General features: G+C 52.3%; 1 protein-coding gene across 1 annotated transcript; it reads right to left on the minus strand.

The window, feature by feature from the left end:
- Positions 1-1,582: 1,582 nt before the first annotated feature.
- LY6L (lymphocyte antigen 6 family member L) lies at positions 1,583-14,850 on the minus strand. The gene is made up of 5 exons (XM_061123904.1): positions 14,717-14,850; positions 14,483-14,599; positions 13,232-13,425; positions 3,238-3,292; positions 1,583-1,662 (listed from the first exon to the last, which is right to left on the minus strand). The coding sequence occupies exons 1-5, from the start codon at positions 14,787-14,789 to the stop codon at positions 1,583-1,585; spliced, it is 519 nt and encodes a 172-aa protein (XP_060979887.1). The 5' UTR covers positions 14,790-14,850.
- Positions 14,851-19,585: the final 4,735 nt, after the last annotated feature.

Genomic DNA, 19,585 nt, shown 5'->3' on the forward strand with positions numbered 1-19,585 from the left:
ATGCTGTGTGTGTGCACAGGGTCCCAGCTCCGCACTTATGCTCTGTGTGCACAGGGTCCCAGCTCCACACTGATGCTGTGTGTGCACAGGGTCCTAGCTCCACACTGATGCTCTGTGTGTGCATAGGGTCCCAGTTCCACACTGATGCTCTGTGTGTGCACAGGGTCCCAGCTCCACACTGATGCTGTGTGTGTGCACAGGGTCCCAGTTCCACACTGATGCTGTGTGTGTGCACAGGGTCCCAGCTCTGCACTGATGCTGTGTGTGCACAGGGTCCCAGCTCCACACTGATGCTGTGTGTGCACAGGGTCCCAGCTCCACACTGATGCTGTGTGTGCACAGGGTCCTTCTAGCCTGGGCCCTGCACTTGATTCCCCATGGCAGGCTTGAATGTTCAGCCCAGATGGTTCAGCAATGGTAGAGTAGGCTTTCCTTTATATATTCTTCTCAGGTCATCAGAAAATAACATAGCCCACACTGACCAGTGATGTCCAGTAAATACCCCTACCCAACCCTGCCTGGCCACTGACCTTTTAAAATTTTTTTATTTTTAATGGAAAGATAATTGCTTTAAAATATTGGTTTGATTTTTGCCATACATCAACATGAATTAGCCATAGATGTACATGTGTCCCCTTTGTTTTGAAACTCCCTCTCACCTCCCACCCTTTCCCACCCCTCTAAGTTGTTAAGGACCCCCAATTTGAGTTCCCCGAGTCACATAGCAAATCCCCACTGGCTGTCTATCTTGCATATGGTAGTGTTTATGCTTCCATGCTACTCTCTCCATTCATCCCCCACTCTCCTTCCTCTCCTCCACCCTTATCCATAAGCCTGTTCTCTGTGTCTGCATCTCCATTGCTGCTCGCCACTGCCCTCTAAAGGCACCAGGTGCCACAGTGCTACAGTGACGGGAATGCATAGAGCCCTCCTGGGTTGGGGGAGGTGCCCCCCCACCCCCTGGTTGCTGGCAGCGTGACCTCTGGATTGTTGGCAGTGTGACCTCTTGACTAGCTCGTTCCCTGGCCCTTACTGGCCTCCCAAGCTAGTTTCCAGCAGAGGCCAGTCTCCTGGAAGGGCTCTCCCTCTGGTGTCCCTACTGTGGACAGCAGGTCCTTTTCTTCATGATGCTGAGCTCCCAGGAACATTACTTCCGCCTGACTCAGTAACCCAAGACAGAATCCTAACCGCCCCGAACTTCTGGCAGAGAGGGGCCAGTCCCATCCAGGCTAGTTAGTACACATGTTTCCGTCACTGAGTGTGGGAGTCTATGTGGTGTGTCCCTGAGGGTAGACTCCCAGGGCACTTCTTGCAGACTCCTGTGCAGCCTGGCTATGTTGGAGGCTGCAGTGGATCTCCCAGTGCACCTGAGGTGGTGGGGAGGGTGGGGGTGGGTGTCTTGTCCAGGCTTCGAGTGCCCTCCCATCCACACTGGGCATATCCAGGGGAGAAACCACGCTCTGACACTGCAGGGGGGCAGCCACTGCCCCCGCCCCCCAACAACAGGCAGGGGCTCAGCAGGCCCAGCCACCCAGAACCGGGCCAGGCTGCTCAGCGTTCCCAGCCCCCAGCGTCGCTGGCGCTATCTCCGCAGGTCGTCGAGGAGGGGGAAGCAGATGGTAGCTGCAGTCATGGATGGTGTGCTGAACGGCTCCAGCTGGTCTAGGAATCAAGGGACCAAGGCACGCTGCTTCCCTTTCACACTTAGATGGTCCAGGTGATGCTGTGAGGCAGAGTGCATAAATCAGCAGGAATCTGAGTTGGATTCCTGTCCCAGTGACCCAAGCAAGCACTGGGCTCCATGCCCTGAAGGGATTTGCAGACATGGTGCCTACCCTGAGGTGCACAGGTGTGCGGGAGCCCATTGAACCTCATGCACCCTGCAGAAGGGGCATCAGGGAGACAGATGCACCCAAAAGGAATGGGTCTCAAGTGGCCCCCAACAAGGGAAGGGGGCCCTCAGCCCCACAAGATAAAGAGTTCTGTCTGAGGCCCCTGGGCATCAGACAATAGCCCAGCTTGGCCCACACCTTGATTTCAGTCCCTGAGGACTGAGCAGAGCAGCCAGTCCAATCTACCCAACATCTGATGCAGGAGGTCCCTGGGGCATGGACTGTGAGGTGGCTGAGCAGCTGAGCTGTGGCTGCTGGCAAAGCAGTGAGGATGACGGCAGAGTCCCCAGGGTCCAGCCGGAGGGCCCTCCCTGGGGGGTCCAGCTCAAGGGTTCTGCTGGGGGGAGGAATCTAGCTGGAGGGCTCTCCCGGGGGCTCCAGAGGAGCTCTTCAGGCAGCCTTGGAGTCCCAGTAGCAGTTTTGGTTTCAGCAAAGGCCGTGCCTCTTCCCCCTTAGACGCAGCCGCTCTAATATCGCCTGAGCGCGCTGTGGTCTGTTGAGGACACTGCCGGGCCATGTCCCCTGAGAGTCCTGAGGTTTGGTTATGCTCAGGGCCCGTTTCACATTCAGATTTTTTCCCCAGCTGCTTTGTAAGCAGAAATCACAGGATTCCTGGATGAGGAAAGTGATTTTCCCCCCAAATTCAAACACCCCAGTGAGTCATCTGTTTAGTGGCTGGGCTGGTGCCAGTTGGGGAGACAGAAATCACCCAGGTTGTCTCAACACGGGGAGTATAATGTCAGGGAGCTCTAACAAATCGAGGTATTTGACCACTCAGAGGGTAGAAGCGGACCCAGCAGGCTCCAGAAGTGGCATAAAAAGGCAGCTGCTACTTTGGGCCGAGGCAAGTGCATGGCAGGGAGCTGAGGACTGACAGAGTCCCTGCACCCTTCCACTGCTAAAGCGGTGAGGGGTCTTCTGCCACCACTGCTCCCCAAAGCAGCCTGCTCTTGCATGACACAGCTGTGGGACTCCACGGTTACCTGGCAAGGCCGTCCACCACAGCATGGGTTTTTGAGTAATCAGTTCTTAATTGAGTTACCAGAGAGTGGCATCTGTTTAATGGGTCACAAGAGAAAAGACTTTCCATTGAGTAGAAAACTGGTCAGACCTCTTTCTCATTATCCCAGCTCCTCTCAAGGGCTAACTTTTACCTACTGACAGCAGCCAGAAGAATAAACTCCTCTTCCTCACGTCCCTCTGTCTGTCCCCTGGCAGCTCCGTGGGTCCAGGTCTGTCTCCCACTCTGGTGGCACCTGGTCGCCATGGCTGCCTCAGGACTCCGCTGTCCTCTGTCAGGGGTGTGTGTTCCGGCATCCTGGCTCCCAGGGCCTCGGTTTCCCACTTCCTTCTCTTCTCATCAAGGGCCTTCCCTGGTGGCTCAGTGGTGAAGAATCCGCCTGCAGTGCAGGAGACAGAGAAGATGTGGGTTCGATCCCTGGGTCATGAAGATCCCCTGGAGGAGGGCATGGCAACCCACTCCAGGATTCTTGCCTGGAGAATGCCATGGACAGAGGAGCCTGGCTAGCTACATTCCATGGGATTGCAAAGAGTTGGACACGACTGAGCAACTAACCCTTTCTTGTCATCCTAACAAAAGCGATCCTATCACAGCCCTGACTGGAGGCAGTTTGGGAGTTGGACTGTCCAGCTGCTGTGGGAGGCAGGGCAACACGGGGACCGAGCACCTCCCCGATGCCTCCCTCGCTGAGGTCCAGGTTGAGGGGCGCTCGGCAGTGTGCAAGGCCACGGCCAGGACTGAGTGGTTCCTCTGAAACAAACATCCCCCTCAGATGCCAGTCATCTCAGGGGAGGACCTGACGCTTCCCAGGGCCAGGCCCTTCAGCTCCAGATGTGTTTATTATACGTCGAACAGGCCAAGGTGAGGACACCCCGTTGTCTGTTTGCTATGAGGCTCTGAGTGGCAAGTTCATGAGGATGTTTGCCGGCTGGTTTCCTCTTTCTCTCTTCTAATTTTTCTCCTTCTCCAAGGCGTCCTCAGGGGAGGGAGGAAGGTGGATCAGTCGTTAACCCTTCCTTCCCATGTATGGGTGTGTGTTACAATCTTGCTTATCCATGTGTGTGCATGTACTTGTGAGTGTATATATATATGTATGTATGTGTGTGTGTTTATGTGAATGTGGATATGTGTGGATGTGTATAGGTGTGTATATATGTATGTATTCATGTGACTGTGAGTCTATGTGTGTGTGTGTATATGTGTGTGTATTCACATGCCATGTTTCTGGAGATGTCATGGTCAGAAAAGGTCCATGGTCACTGGCTCAAAGGACTGAACTCCAGGTATTTTCTGAGTTACTTCTAGTTTAGTCCAGGTCACGGGAGGGGACGTCCCAGGACCCCACTGTTGCCCAGAGCCAGCCCGCAGCATAGCCAGGCACAGAGTGGCGGGCGTGGCTTCACCAAGCTGACTGCAGTATGCTGTCTAGAGGCCCAGCCCACACCCGGCCCTGTCCCCTCGCCGGCCCACACGGAGTCACAGGGAGCCCGCCCCTCCCTGTGAGGGACGCAGGTTGTGATTTGGCGACTAGGGCAGTAGCTCCGTGTTGGCCCCAGCACAAGGAAGTGCACCGGTCCTGTTTGCTGTGCTCGGGATTCCAACCGGTGCCAACCGCCTCCCACCCTGCACCTTCCATGGGCGGCAGCTCAGCCTGAGCAACTGTGGAGCCGGGGGGCGGGCAAGCAGGGTGCTCAGAGCCGGGCCTGGAAGAGGCTGGGCCCCTGGCTGAGCAGGAGCCCACCGCGCAGGGTAGAGGCCCGCAGTTGCCCAGGCTCACAGGGCAGCGGGTGGCCTGGGTGTGCTGATGTTTCTCTGGGGGTCTGATCCTGCTCCGAGGGTCACCCTCTGGGGATCACCGTCTCTTCTTCAGAACCTGAGATGGAGAAAAGGGCTGCTCCCAGCTAGGCCTCTGGGCCGCGGGGAAGGCAGGGCATTCCTGACCACCTGCGGGTTCAGCAGGTCCCGGAGAGTGAGCCTTGCAGCCCCACAGCCCTGTTCTCTAGCATGCCATGGGGTGGGGGTGCAGAATTTAGGGGAGCAGGGGATTGCCCAGCACCCGCAGGGGGCCGGGCGGGCTCGGCCCAGTTTTCAGCAGTACCAGACAGGGATGTTTAGACATCTTTGCCAGGGCCTGCCTGCAGGGGTCCCTCTGACAATCCACAGATAGGGAGAAAATCACCAAACAGCCACCCCGGCTCCTACTGGGTGGGGTAGGAGAGACCCAACCTCATAAAGAGGCTTTCCAGCTGGAGCACAACTTGGAACACCCACAGGAGGTCTGCGGACCCCTCTTCCAGAAATGGGGCAGGTGAGGGCAGCTGCCGGGGCCTGAAGGCTCGCAGTTCCAGGCAGCCTGTGCCCGCTCTGGGGCTCACCCCAGGGGTCTGTCACCACCCCACCCCACCCCCCCCAGGGAGGGTAGAAGTGGAAGGACAGGTGAGAAATGAGGGGGGGACAGAAGCAAGGACCAGCTTCTCCAGGGGCACGGGCTCCCTGGAGTCACTTCCTTCAGAGCAGAGGTGGGGAGAGGACCCGAGGGGAGCACTGGCAGCCTCTGAGCCCAGTGAAATGGAGGGGTCTCCGTGGGGCTCTGTGGGCCTCTTGGCCCCTGGCCTGACGCCCCCTCCAGAGCACGCCCTCCCGAGGTCACTCAGGTCACCCCCTCCTTCACTCTGGGACGTTCCCGTGGCCTTTGCATGGAAGGAAGCAGCAGAGCATGGGGTGTCTGGAGGGGGAGACGCCTGACCCCACTCACAGGGCGCACCAGGGACCCCCAGGCTGACAGCTGAGCTCCGCCCTGGACTCACCCACCCGGAGACGGCCTTGGAGGAGAAGCAACATGAGTGCTGGGGGCGGGGGGTTGGGCAGGCAGCTTTAAAGCAGTGAGGGGAGGAGTCGGCCTTCTGGCCATGCTAGCACTGCAGGCTGGGATCTGCTGGGAGGCCGGGGTCTGCGGGGAGGCCGGGTGGGACACTGTCCACTCAGGTGCACCCAGGGACCGACCACCCCGCCACTGCCCGCTGAGACCCTTGGTGCCCACAGGTTCCCAGTGCCCCAGCTGACCCCCAGCCCTGAGTACAAGTGCCTCCTGGGACCCGGCTCAGACACTCAGCAGTCAACACCTGCAGGCTGGCATCACTATCCTCCCTTTCCGTGGTTCCTGTCCACACAGCCCTGAACCCACGCTGAAGAGGCCTTGCAGGCCCCCCTCCACTTCTGCTGGCCTCAGCTCTCTTTGCACACAGCGGGGCCCACCACAGGCTCAGGAGGACGCCACGGTCAGCCAGGCCTGTGAGGGGGGAGGCAGAGGAGCTGCCTACCCTCACACCTCTGGCCTCAGGCTTCTCCTGTTCCTGCTCTCCCCGCCCCCATCTCCCTCAGCCCCGCACCCGGCACACCCTTGATGCCCAGGTATGTCTGTCCTCATGGCTTCTCTGATCGTCTGTCCTGATGACGTGGGTTCTGGTCCCAGGCACCCTCACCTGAACCCCAGACCTGAGCTCCACCCCGATGCAAGTAAGAAGCAACCCTGTTCTCATGAAGGCTTCCTGGGGGTCTTAAATATGCAGCCTCTGAGGCCCCGGGGTGGGGGGGGGGGAACTGACTTACAGCTAGGTGGGAGGGAGAGGGTAGGGTCTCCCCACCTGCAGGCCCACCCACCCAGGCCAGCAGCAGACTCAGCCATCAGCTCTGATGTGACTGGCCCCGTGGAGCAGGGAGGGAGCCCACACCGTGGAGAGGTGGGGGAGAGGCTTGTGGGGTCCACAGAGAGCCCCAAGTGCCCGGGAGAGTGGGGGCCAAGGGACAGGGTGAGAAAGGACAGTTCATTGTATCAAGTTCACACTCCATAGAACAGATGGCCCCATGGCTCTGCGGCAGTAATTAAACACCCTTGCCCCTGGCACTCAGGTGCTGCAACCAAGACTTGACTAAGACCTTCCAGTGCTTCAAATCTGTTCAAAGTGTCCAGATTTTATCATTTCTCAAAACTCTTTATGTCATACCTCGGGACTATAGACTCTGACTTAGGTGCAATTAAGTGAGAAGTCAACAACAAAAAAGATAAGTACAATATTTTTTCACATGTAGAAATGAAAAAAAAGCATTTCAAAGTAGCATAGCTTTTTTAAGAAGAGGACATCTGAAATGTTTTTTAACATTTTTAACACTAACTGGGTTTAGAAATGCATTTTTTTCTTTCTGGCTGCACTCAGGCTTCCTCTGTCTGAGGGGAGTGGGATCTCCTCTCCAGTTGTGGTGCACAGACTCTGAGTGCGTCGGCTTAGTCGCCCTGCGGCACGTGGGATCGTCCCAGAGCAGGGATCAAGCTGGTGTCCACTGCATTGGCAGGCAGATTCTTAACCACTGGATTACCAGAGAAGTCCTTAAATATTTTTTGAAAGACCCAGAATAGATAAGGAAAATACTACTTATCAAATGTTTTGGATAAAGTGAAGGGTGGTAGTTTGGGCAAAATCTATATCCTTCTCTAGTTATATGAAAGAGCAATACAAGACTAGGATTCTGTTAATAGGGGCTCATAGCGTAAACTTTTCATTTGAATATAATTTCAGACTTATAAAAAGTTGCAAACAAGTATAGAAGTGTTCTATACAACCCTTTACACAGATATTCCAAATTTTAACATTGCATATAACCATAGTACAGTGATCAAAATGACAAAGTTAACACTGACATGCAACAATGATCCAGTTTACAGACCCTTCCTGAGTCTGCCTGAGCCCCCTTGCCCTTCTCCTGCCCACCACACACCCAACCTCAGGTCCCACCCGCTTGTCTGGCCTCCTGAGGTCCCTTTGATTTAGAACAGGCCTCAGTCTTGATTTCTTTCAGGGCCTCGACACTTTTGAAGAGTGACAGCCAATTGTGTTGTGGAAAGTGTGTTCATTTGGGCTTGTTTATGTGGAGGAAATGTGGTGTGTTCATGGTGGTGTTGGCTTCGGTCCAGACGCCTGCACTGTAGTTATACACACTCACACTATCACAGGCTTTCTGACACACACGTTCACTCTTTCACACACAGAGCCCCCTCTGGTGCCTAAAACACACCCAGGACTCCCATAGCCATGCCCAGGCTGTGGGAAGGAAGGACCACCAGAGACCTTCCCTCAGGGTCGTTCACACTGTGAGCTCCTGATAGGAGCTCAGAGCTTGGGAGGGATGTCGACAGCTGCAGCCTCTGTCACTGGACTGCTCAGCGCAGGAGTGAGCCTGCTAAGTGCTAAGTCACTTTGGTCGTGTCTGACTCTTTGCCACCCAAAGGACTGTAGCCCTCCAGGCTCCTCTGTCCATGGAATTTTCCCAGCAAGAATACTGGAGTGGGTTGCTGTTTCCTCCTCTAAGGGATCTTCCCAACCCAGGGACCGAGCCCACATCTCCTGCATTGGTAGGCGGATTCTTTACCACTAGTGCCACCTGGGAAGACCATCTTTTCATAAACATCTTTACGGGATTTCTCTCCCAGGCTTCTCACTCCCTGCAGTCCCTCTGGCACTTTCTAGCTCCGTGCGGCTCCTCTTTTCCGTCATCTAGTCAGAAAGCTGGAGCTTAATTATTCCACAGTGCTGCTTACTTCCCACCATTGCAGCCACACCTAGGGTCATAAGGCGGGAAGATCTAGAGAAAAACGTCAGTGGGTTTTACCCCACAGACTTGGGGTCACAGATCCTCTGACTGGAGAAGCCAGTTCCCTTCTCTCAGAACTTCAGGCGTGTTGCGGCCTGCTGAAGTCGAGATTTTCCCCTCATTGAGTTAGCCCAAGAGGGAGTCAGGTCTTCTGTCCATGCTCACTTTCAGGATGTGGGCCGTCTTGGGAATCCCCTCGCGGTCTCGTGGTCAGGACTCAATGCTCTCACTGCTAGCGCCGGGTTCAGTCCCTGGTCAGGGAACTAAGACCCAGCAAGGTGTGTGGAGTGGGCTGTCTGTCATAGGTCAAGTCTAGAGAAAACCAGAGGGAATGAAAAGGGGGAACCTTACCACACTTTGGTGCCACTTTGAAGTCTTATTTCCCAACCTTTCTACTACTGTTTTCTGTTCGGAGTCCTCATGTGGCCTCCCCACGTATTTCATTCTGGTTTTATAGCTGCGTCCAGTGGGCGAGGAGAGTGTCGGTCTGTCCGCTCCGAGCCAGAGCTGGCTCTGACCCTGTAGCCCCGCACTCTGCACAACACCCTCCGTGGCAGGTATGGCTCCATCTTCTCTGAATTTACTTCACGACTGAGGGCAAGCATACTTTTTTATATTTATGTGTTATCTCATATATCTTTGTTAATTTTTTTCATGTATCATTCATATTTGATTCAGCCCCCTTCCCTCACCCTAAATTTTTTAATTTGTTTATATCCTCTGGGGGGGTGGTGTGTATGTCATGAAAAATCTTTATATTTGTATGTAAACAAATCAGTCTCTCTTTGTTTGCATTTGGATTTTGAATTACATATAGAAAGCCTGTTTCCACACCCAGGTTATGAAGATACTCACATATTGTTTCTCTGGCTATTTGTATAGTTTTAGTTGTTTAATATTTAGTTTATTCTCAGGTATGATGTATGGATGCATGGGTATGGATCCAATTTTGACTTTTTCTAAGTAGTCACTTATTTGTTCACAAACCAATTATTTTTTAAAGGTTCATCTTTGCTCCACTGAGTAGAGATTCTGCCTTTATCATACACTAAATTTCCGTATGTTCTTGGGTATATTTCTGGTCTTTTTATTCTACTTCATTTGATTGTCCATTCACAGGACAGTAACACACTGTTTAAATTTTTTTTTCTTAGAAGTTATATTTTAACCTCTGGTAGTACGAATTACTCCCACAACTTAATTCTTTTCCTAACTGATCTTGAATGTTTTTGTTTACCTGTCTTTCAACTTGTCCAATTGAAAAAAAGATCACTGTTATCTTTATGGTAATCACATTAATTAAAAATCTTATAAATTAGAAAGAACTGACATTTTAATGATATTTAGAGTAAGGAGTGTTTTTACAGTTGTTCAAAGCTACTGCTGCATCTTTTGGGAGTTTGTTGAATTTTCCTCCTCTAGATTTTGCATATTTTTAGTCAGATTTATTTTTAAATATTAGGTCCCTCTTCTCCAATAGTAAATAAAAACTTCTCTCCCATTGCAGCCTCTGGTCGTCTATCGCCTGTGTATAAAACGGCTATGATTTTCACTTCAGTTTCGTATTCTACTAACTTATTGTATGATTTTTATTGATTTTGCTAGTTTACCATTGATTTTTTAGGGTTTTTGAAACATAATATTTAGTTGCAATAGAGATTGTAATTCCCACATTCTCTTGCCTCTAGTTTTCCTTGTTTATTTTCATTTGCTTGTGTCTCAAATACAACGTTAGGAAGTACCGATCCTTCTGTCCAGCACCTTTGTATGACGGTCTCCAGCACCTTCCCATACAGTTAAACTCCTGCCTCCAGGGCTGATACACACAGTCATGTTATTGTATAATATGCTGTTGAGTTTGGTTTGTTAATATTTTACTTTATTTAAGATTGTTGCAGTCATCCAAAAGATGCTCTAATTTTCTTGTTAGTATCATCGTCAGGTTTAGCTATCAGTATTATGCTTGCTTTGTAAAAGGAACTTGGAAATTTTACTTTTTGGGTCAAATTTGGTAATCTGTATTTTTCACTAGGAAATACTTCATTGCATCTGAATAGTCATACCTATTCCATGCAATGACTCTTCGGTGACAATTCAATCAACTCTGCTAAAGTGATTTATACCCAAGAAAAAGCACCCCGTTGAAATGGACAGTTTGTTGAGCTTGACAAATGTAAACACTGATAGTACCACCATCCCAGTCAAGACAGCTTGTTAGTTCCTCAGTTTTGTGGATCTTCTCTATTTCATTTTGGTTTCCTATTTCACTAAATCACACTCTTGGCCTAATTTTGATTTCTTTTGGTTTAATTTTTCTTTTTCCAGGTTCTAGATTTAAGCACATGGTTTCTTGATGTTTCAGCACATCTTCTTTCATAACATAAGCCTGTAATCTATCCATTTTCCTCGCATTGCCCACTTTCTTTTTAAAATAGAGGTTTGTCCTGATTTTATTATCCTTCAATTGAAGGAATTAAAAAAATATAATATTATAATTCCTTGTTCAACAGATGAACTAATGAAATGTAACAATTCAGAAATAGTTGGGATTTAAAAGTTTATCTTCTTTGTTATAGATGTTTAGTTTAAGTGGATATGGTCAGAGAACATGGCCTGTGGGGTAATTTATTGTTAAATGATAAAAATCTGGACATTTGGAACGACGTGAGCATATGAGACTGTTCTGTTCAAGGTTGGGCAGAAGACCTTGGTGGGGTTGGGGCGGGGGGACAGGTTGTGAAGGAGAGCAGAGTCCTTTGGGCTCTGCGGCGTGTGGCGTTCACACGCGGCCTGACCCATGGCTGGACCACACGCGGCGGGTGGGAACGCGCAGTGCTCGGGTCTCTCTTTCGGGCACAAGGAGTGGAAGCAGCGGCAGGATGCCCCCACACCTGCGTTCCCTCCTTGGTCTTCACAGTCCCTCCCCTGCCGCCTTCTCAGAGCCCTGACCTCTTGCGGGCCATCTGGGGGACACCCAGGTTCCATCAGTGGGATCAGGCCCCACGACAGGACGAGGACAGGGAGAACCCTGCAGGCAGATCCGGTGAACAGAGGTCAGGGGATGGGGAATCTATGAACATTGGCTCACCAAATCCATTTTATAGTTAAAGTTAAGGTAGTACAAACTAAGAGAATCAGAAACTCAATTATGAAGGACGTGGGGCAGAAGAGAAAGGCAAGGCGTGATCAGATGGAGACAGCATTGGGCGCATCTGAGTGTCGGCACGAAGCTGGACACCTGCTGGAGTGGAGGCTGTAGCCGGATTTGAGTTTCCCAACAGAGACTGTGAAAAAAGATTCCAGTGGCCAAAGAATCTGCAGCAAAAATCCTGAAGCTGAGGATGGCTACAGTGGTGCCTGCACCTTGGCGCCGAGCAGCTTTGGGTTGGGTGGCCACGTGTTGCTAGGCCCGGGGAAAGCGGGAAGGTGTGGTATCAGGAGGCTTGTGACCCAGCATTATCTCAGGTCAGAGGGACTGGGGGAAGCCGAGTGGTTGAGGACGGCTCCAGCTTCTTCTCAGCCCACCTGCTCAGCCACCATGAGACAGCTACTCACGGCTCAAGAATACCTTTCTCATGTGGTTGTCAATCATCTTCATCTTTCCTTCACTCATTCTTTACTCATTTATCCATTTATTCAGGAAAGTTTCTGATTTCTAGCTGAGAGTGTGCCCAGAAGTCCTACGGCCCCAGGCCCCCTGTCCAGAACAGAGACCAGGACGCTCAGCCCTCAAGATGCCCCTCTCCATGGAGAGGGAAGCAAAGACTGGCTTGCACAGCGGGCAGTGGGGAGGCAGGGTGTGGTGGCCTCTGACCCAGGTCACACACACAGATCCTAGCTTGGAGGGAAGACCCCAGCTCTACCAGGTGACCGTTTCCCTTCTGCACTGGCCTTGTGGACCTGCCTAAACTCAGGAAGTGAGATTCCTTACGCCTCAGTGGGCCAGGAACCTCACGCGGGGAGACGGGAGCAGTAGATGGTGACCAGTCTGCTTGGCCAGCCCAGGGGACCTGACGGGGTTTAAATTCAGCATGAAAATACATGCCCTGAGTGAAGGGGAGAGAGGCCCCTCTTTAAGGTGGGTATTCTGGGACTCTCATCCAAAGACCTCCGGGTCACCCCAACCGCAGAGGTCTGCTGAGAGCTGGCCGAAGAGCTAGAATCTGGGCATAGCGGGTAGAGACGAGGAGGAGGCAGGAGGGGGTGTGGTCAAGCAGTGACTTTATTGTCTCTGGAAGGAGTGATGGTCACGGTCCCCCTGCAGGACTCTGCCTGAGCCAGGGACAGAGGTGGCCAGGATGGTGGGCGTGGAGGGGCCGAGAGCACAGAGCAGGTCAGAGCCAGAGCCAGAGCCACCCTCTGGCTTTCCCCACTTCTTTTCCCACAACACCAGCGCCTGGACCATCCATTCAGGGCAGGGGCTGTTACCCCAAGCTGAGAAATGTGCATTCCCCACTCCCCTCCAACACAGCGGGGGCTACAATCCCAGGCTGTGTGAGTGAAGGGCCCCTACTGGGGACAGGAGAGGTGGTCAGGCCCATGGTGAGGTGATGGCACCTCCGACCACCTCAGGGGCATGTCCCACCCAGGGTCTCGAGAGCGACGGGGGCAGGGTGTGCTTTGGGCTGAGGGAAGGAGCTCACAGCAGGACCCAGAGGAGGCTGAGGCCCACCTGAAGCAGGAGCCCCCGGGAGAGGGCCCAGGGGCCCTCCTGTGGGGCGGGGGCCCCGTTGCAAAGAGATCTGGAGCAGCACTGCCGGACAATTTTGCTGAGCTCCCTGGAGTCCGACAGCCATTTGAACTCCATGTTGGTGTTGGGGCACCTAGGGGCACAGCGCTTGCTGAGCAGGGTCTTTACCCGTAGTCCTGTGGGGAAGGGGACAGAATCCAGGAAGAGGAAGAGCCCAGGGTGGGTGGTGAAGGCCAGTCCCCAAGCGGGCACTGACACCTTCTCCTGACCCTTTCACAGGCCAGGCTCTGCGAAGCGCTGGGAGCACAGCTGCCCAAGGTCACCTTCAAGGTCACAGCAAAGGCAAGGTTCAGGGCTGCTGGCCCTGGTCTGGGCTTTTCCTTGAAGCCACGCACAACCTGGACACCCAGGCAGCCAGGGGCCTGGGAGTTCTGGGGAGATGGGGGAAGCTGAGCAGAGAGAAAAGGGAGGGCGACCGGAGAGCCGGTTGTTCCCAGCTGGGGCTTCTGTCCCCCCTTCACTCAGAGATGTGCAGAGACCTTGGAAGGAAGCTCCGGAGGGAAGCAGGACACTCAGAACAACCCAGTTGCAGAAGAAAAGGTCGTCTTGGAAGAGACCTCCTCCTCATGCTGTGCTGTTGTGTGGTGTGTGTGTGTGTGCTGTATCTATTGCATGTATGGTATTCACTATGTTGAACCTTATTGTATTGTATATATGACAATTGCACGGGGCCTCCCAGGTGGTGCTAGTGGTAAAGAATCCACCTGCCAATGCAGGAGATGCAAGAGACTTGGGTTCCATCCCTGAGTCAGGAAGATCCCCCTGGAGTAGGAAATGCCAACCCGCTCCAGTATTCCTGCCTGGAAAATTCAAGACAGAAGAGCCTGGCGGGTTGCAGTCCCTGCGGTTGCAAAGAGTCAGACACAACTGAGCGACTGAGCACGCACACATATGACAACTGTATGCATTGCCTTACATCATATCATGGGTTGCCAAGTGGCACATGGTTTAGTGACACCCCAGAGAAGGAGAGAGACTGGACAGCCCCCTCCAGAAGCCCCCAGGCTCAACCTTGAGCAGCTGGCCCCGCCCCTGTGCTCAGGATGGGGATCAGGCAAAGGTGGGCGCAGGCCGGGGTCCCCTGAGGGAAGCCTCCATCAGTTCCCCACTGAGACCCCAAAGGATCCAGTGCCAAGTTCCCGGAGTCCCCCTCCGTGCTGGCCAAGTACTCACTCAGGGTGATGATCAACTTGTGGGAGACGCAGACCTGGTCAGTGGAGGAGCACGCTGTAGGCAAGCAAAACTCCGGGCTCCTGACCTTGAAGCACTGGTAGCAGCTCAGGTTATTCCCTGCGGGGCAGCACCGGCGCGGAGGAGCACGCTGCGCACCTGCCCAGCTAAGGGCTGTCGCCGTGGGATGTGCCCACCGCCCCCAGGAGCCCCCGCAGCCGACAGGGCCGTCCTTACCTGGCTCTCTGACTCCACCAGCAGGGTCCAAAGACACCAGCAGAGCCCACAGGGCTAGAACCAGCGCTCCCATGACACCACCAGCTTAGCCTGAGGGGGAGTGGAGGAGGGAGGCGGGACAGAGAAGGCTTTGCCCAGAGCTCCCCAAGTCACACCCGCCCATCCTCTGGGTCTCTCTGCTCTGGACCCCCTCATTTGAGGTCAATCAGATCCTAGTTCTCATGGGACGCTCTCTCCCATCCTGACCCCTCCTCCCGCCCCTTCCCTTCCCAACTGCAGGGAACTGCCCTTCCAGGAGTCAGCCCTGCTCTGGGGAGGGTTTCCTGGGGTCCGTGAGGATGGCCGCTTCCTGCTGGAGCAGAAAGGGGAGAAGGGGTTTAGGGAAGGCGTCTCCCCTGTGGCTCACCCCCTCCGTCAGGCTCCACCCGGCCGGGTACTTCCTTCTCTTCCTGTAACAAACCCTCCAACCTCACCTGGAGACCGGCGGCTCTCGGGGCCCTGCCTGAGTCCAGGTGTGGCAGGAGATGCTGCCCTCTTCTCTGACTCCCGGGGACCCAGTCTCCAGAGGCTGCACCCTGAACGCAGAGCCAAAGCCCAGAGGCTCTCACCTGGGTGTCTGGTAGCTAGGTGGGTTTTCAACCACTTCCTGCCTGCATGTTTCCCCAGGCCCTTTCTTTTTTCCTTCTTGCCTTTATTTCCTTGATCATGCCCCGCTGAGCAGGCGGGCAGGGTGTGGGTCCCGGATCTGGATTTGCAGCAGGGGAATGCCTGCCCCCAGGGGTCCAGCAGGAGAGTGGGTAGAAGGACAAAGGGGGTGACTACTAGGCAAAGGGGGGTTGAGAGGGGCTGCCTCTGGCCCCCAAGTGACCTCTGCAACACCTCCACCAGTGACTACCAGGCCTCAGCACCCCCTTCAGGCCCAGTTTCCCGTCACCGCAGGGAGGGGATGTGCTGGCTGTTGACGAGGGTGTGCAGCTGGTTGGGATCATTTCCCCTCCCAGTGGTCCAACCAGAAGGACTGTCCCCCGCCCTGTCTTGCCTGGCAGGTCCCAGCCTCCACGTCGGGGGTGGTGGAGCACCCAGAGCCTCCGGTCCCTTTATTGGGCACCGCTCCAGCCCCTCTAGCTGTCCTGCCTTTGGCCGGGTGTGGGCCGGGCTTGGAGGTGGGCCCAGAAGGGGTGGGACTGGACCCGCCTGGGGCGCGGATCTTGGTTTACATTGCTTGTTTATTCGTTTGCCCTTTCATGCAGTGATCCAATTGAATGTGAGTCTGGGACCTCAAACCGCAGGGTGGTGTTGGATGTGGGTGTGATTAAGCAGGCTGGGTGGGCGTGGGGTGGGCGGCCGGGACAGCTTTGCACGACCCCACGCCTCAGGGTAGTCTCGAGTTAAAGCCTTGGCCCCACTGGGGAAGGGTGAGTCACCACCTGTGAGCTCATGTTTCGGCAGGGTCCTTTCTTCTGGGCGGGGGAGGCAGGTCCTGGCCCCCAGCGATGTTTCTGCCTTCCTCTGCTGTCCCCGCAGCTCGGGGGCAGGCTCCCTGGACGGCTCCCTGGTACTGCAGGCTGAGAGCAGTGGGAGACGCATCCTTTCTTCAGAAGCAGACAAGTGGGGTGGGGGGAGGTGACACCCTTGGCAGGCTTGGTGGCACATGGAAAGAAGGGAGGGAGAAGGGGAAGTTCAGAGCTGCGGCAGCCAGAGAGACTCTCGATGTTGGTGGACACCCACCCCTCCCACCACCCGAGCGCGGACGCAGGGGCAGCTGCACTTCACCGCGCAGCCGGAAGAGGGCGACCCCGCGCCTGCAGGCTGCGACCCAGCGCGCGAATCTGCTGGAAGAAGATAAATCCTTGCTCCTGGAAAATGTCCCCGACATCCAACTAGGGAGCAGAATAAAACTCTCCTGCCCGAATTAAAACATTTGAAAGTGTGAAGGAGCACCTTGCATCAGAACAACAATAGGCAATAAAAAGAAGACGAGATGAAAAATGACGAACGTGAGGAACGACTGGAGAAAAATCTCCATGTATGGTCTCCGTAAGTAGACCAGCTTAGAAGTGAGCTCACACTTACGAGTTACAAGGGGGCAGGCACGTGAGACCCTAAGTTGGAAGCTGTAGCGTGAGGGCCGGCAAGCAAGAGGACAAAACGACCTAACTCCAAACTAAAAGTGCTCACCTGTTCTGGAAAAATGACCCAGAAAAGTGAGCGCTAAGACTACGCTAGTAAAAAATGTAAAAGATACAGAAGCACCATTTAGTGCAACCCCCCCCCGCCCCCCCCACACACACCATATATGTAAAGAGGAAAAAAAAAGGTTGATATCAGACTTCTCAAGATGCAGAAATTATTAAAAAAAGAAAAACTCAAGAAAATAAAATTTGAACCAAGTATTTTAAATATAGTCAAGAATATAATCAAGCATCAATACTATAAGAAAAGTTTTTAAAAACTTGAGGTTTGATTTTTTTAGTAAAAGGGGAAAAAATGACAATACACGAATTCAAATTCCCAATTCAAAAATCCTGGAGAGGCAGGGAGGAGCCAAAGCCAGCAGAAGAGAGTATGGAGAAGAAGATCATCAGGCTGGAAGCGGAAATAGATGGTGCAGAACACCCAGACATGGCTAATAAAGCAAAAACTCGGCTCTCTGAAAAATTGAAAGAACTAGATAAGCAACTGACTAACCTAATCAATAAAAGAGGGGCAGTACAAATATACAAATAATAAATACTGAGCGAAGCAATTATTGAAAGACAAAATTTTAAGTGATAACAGACTATTTCATATACCCTTAAGCAAATATGGGACCTCAAATGAGGTGGATAACTACCTAGGAAAATACACTTAAGCAAAATTTATCCCAGTTGAGAGAAAAGCTTTAAGAGATCAATTTCAGGTGGGGCTGGGGGAATAAAAAAAAAAAAAGATCAATTTCAGTATAAAATAAACATAATAAGAAACTATCCCAGAACAAATGGCCCAGATCAGATTATTTCACAATCTGAAATAATTCTACAAAATTCACAAATTCTACAAAATCTTCAAAGACCAGATATTCCTAATGACACAGACTGTTTGAGAACATAAAAGAGACTTCCAAATTATTTTAACAAAGCCAGTATAATATTGATAACCAACCTAATAAAAATTGTAAAAAGAAAGACAATTACAAACCAGCATCTTTTATCATTGCAAAAATCTTAAAGAAATATTAACAAACAGAATCCAACAGTACATCAAGAAAATACACGAAGAAAAAATAGGATATATTACTAGGATTCAGATAGTTAAATATCACAGATTTTGTTAATACAATTCATCCTTTTAATAGATATGAAAATAAATGTCATAGGATTAAATCTATAGACTTTGAAGTATCTTGGAATAGATTAATTATCCTTCAATTAAAAATATTCAAGAAAGATATAATCTCTTAAAGTCATCACCTTATAAGAAAAGTATTCCCATCACTATTTGAAATTCAGCCAGTATTCACTGATATAATTATAAAATATTAATTAGAGGCTTTAGAATGGGGAAAGAAGTAAAATCAGGTCCATCTGTAGATGAGGTGGTAGTATACCTGGAAATCCTGGGGAATAAAGAATACAAATAACAAATTTCGAAAACAATCAGTAATGTCAGGATGCAAGGTAAACATATAAAACTCAGTGGCCATCAGAGGGCGTCCGGAATGTGCCAGGACGAAGGAGGCCGGCAGTCACGTTCTACCGCGGGACCAAGAAGACAATACCAGGCAGGTTGCAGCTGTCATATTTAAATGTGCTGGGGAGCTGAGAGGACCAAGGACCAAGTGGATTGGCTTCCAGAAGTGGGGAGCTGAGCCTCCGCGGCCCACAGCCCCGTCTTGCGGGGGCCTCGCCAGCCACCACCCCGACTGTACCCAAACACCCGGCCGAGCGGCGGAGTCGGCTACGCATACTTCGTTCTGGGAGAGTGCCGCGGCGCACGCGCACGGTCCGGCATGCTGGCGGTGGTACCCAGGGCGGGCCGCGTATAAGGACGATGGGCACCTGCGGCGGTCCCACAGCTCTCAGGACCAAGTTCCCACCGGAGGAAAGAGGTCTGCTCCGAACACATAGCTGATCTTGCTCTGAAGAGACTCGACAGAGTCTGAAGTAAGGCAGCAGGAGTTGGCAGTGGGAGGCTTAAGGGCACGAAGGTGCGGAAATGCATCTGCCACACTTTCCGGGACGAGCAGAGGGCATGCTGAGCCTCTGCTGGAAGCCTGGGAGGAGAGGGATGGGAGGTCAGATGCGCCTTCCTAACTCTGGGGTCCAGCCCAACCTAGCTCGACTCTGATGGAGCTGACCTGGAGAGCACCTCGTGCACTTGATCTGGTAAAAGAGGAAAGTAGAGACCTTCTAGTACTTGTGGCCTCTGGCTCTTATTTATACAACGCAGGAAGGTGACAGTAACAATAGGAGGAAAGACCCAGGGATGATCCAGATAATGGAGTCAGCAGGAAAGGACTTTATGTTAAGTGTGTTCAATACTAGACTTGAAAAACTGAGAGTTTAAACAGAGAATAGGACTTTATAAAACAAATCGAAAAAATATACCATGTATTGGCCAGGATTTTCCAGAGAAGCAGAACCAATAGAATGTGTATGTAAACAAAAAGTGTATTTTAAGGATGGGGCTCATGACCTTAGGGAGGCTGCAAGTTAAAAAACTCCAGGGTGGGCTGTGTTGGGGAGCAAGAAATTTTCCTCTACCCTGTTGGCTAGCCTAAGAATTGAATTGACATGAGACAGATTAACAGGAGCTCAAACAGAAGTGTAGTGCCACATGTACATGGGAGAGACCCAGGGAAGCTGAGTAACTCACTGAAGTGGCTGAAGC

The sequence above is a fragment of the Dama dama genome, chromosome 21, assembly GCF_033118175.1.
Source record: "Dama dama isolate Ldn47 chromosome 21, ASM3311817v1, whole genome shotgun sequence".
NCBI classification, from domain to species: Eukaryota; Metazoa; Chordata; class Mammalia; order Artiodactyla; family Cervidae; genus Dama; species Dama dama.

Excerpts from the sequence above, each read along its gene's own strand:
- LY6L (XM_061123904.1), bottom strand. The coding sequence starts at position 14,789 with ATGGGAGCGCTGGTTCTAGCCCTGTGGGCTCTGCTGGTGTCTTTGGAC. Across the intron at positions 13,426-14,482 it reads CAAGTTGATCATCACCCTGA|GACTACGGGTAAAGACCCTG; the intron begins GTGAGTACTTGG and ends CCTTCCCCACAG. Across the intron at positions 3,293-13,231 it reads CCCGGGGGCTCCTGCTTCAG|GCGGATTCTTCACCACTGAG; the intron begins GTGGGCCTCAGC and ends CCTGCACTGCAG.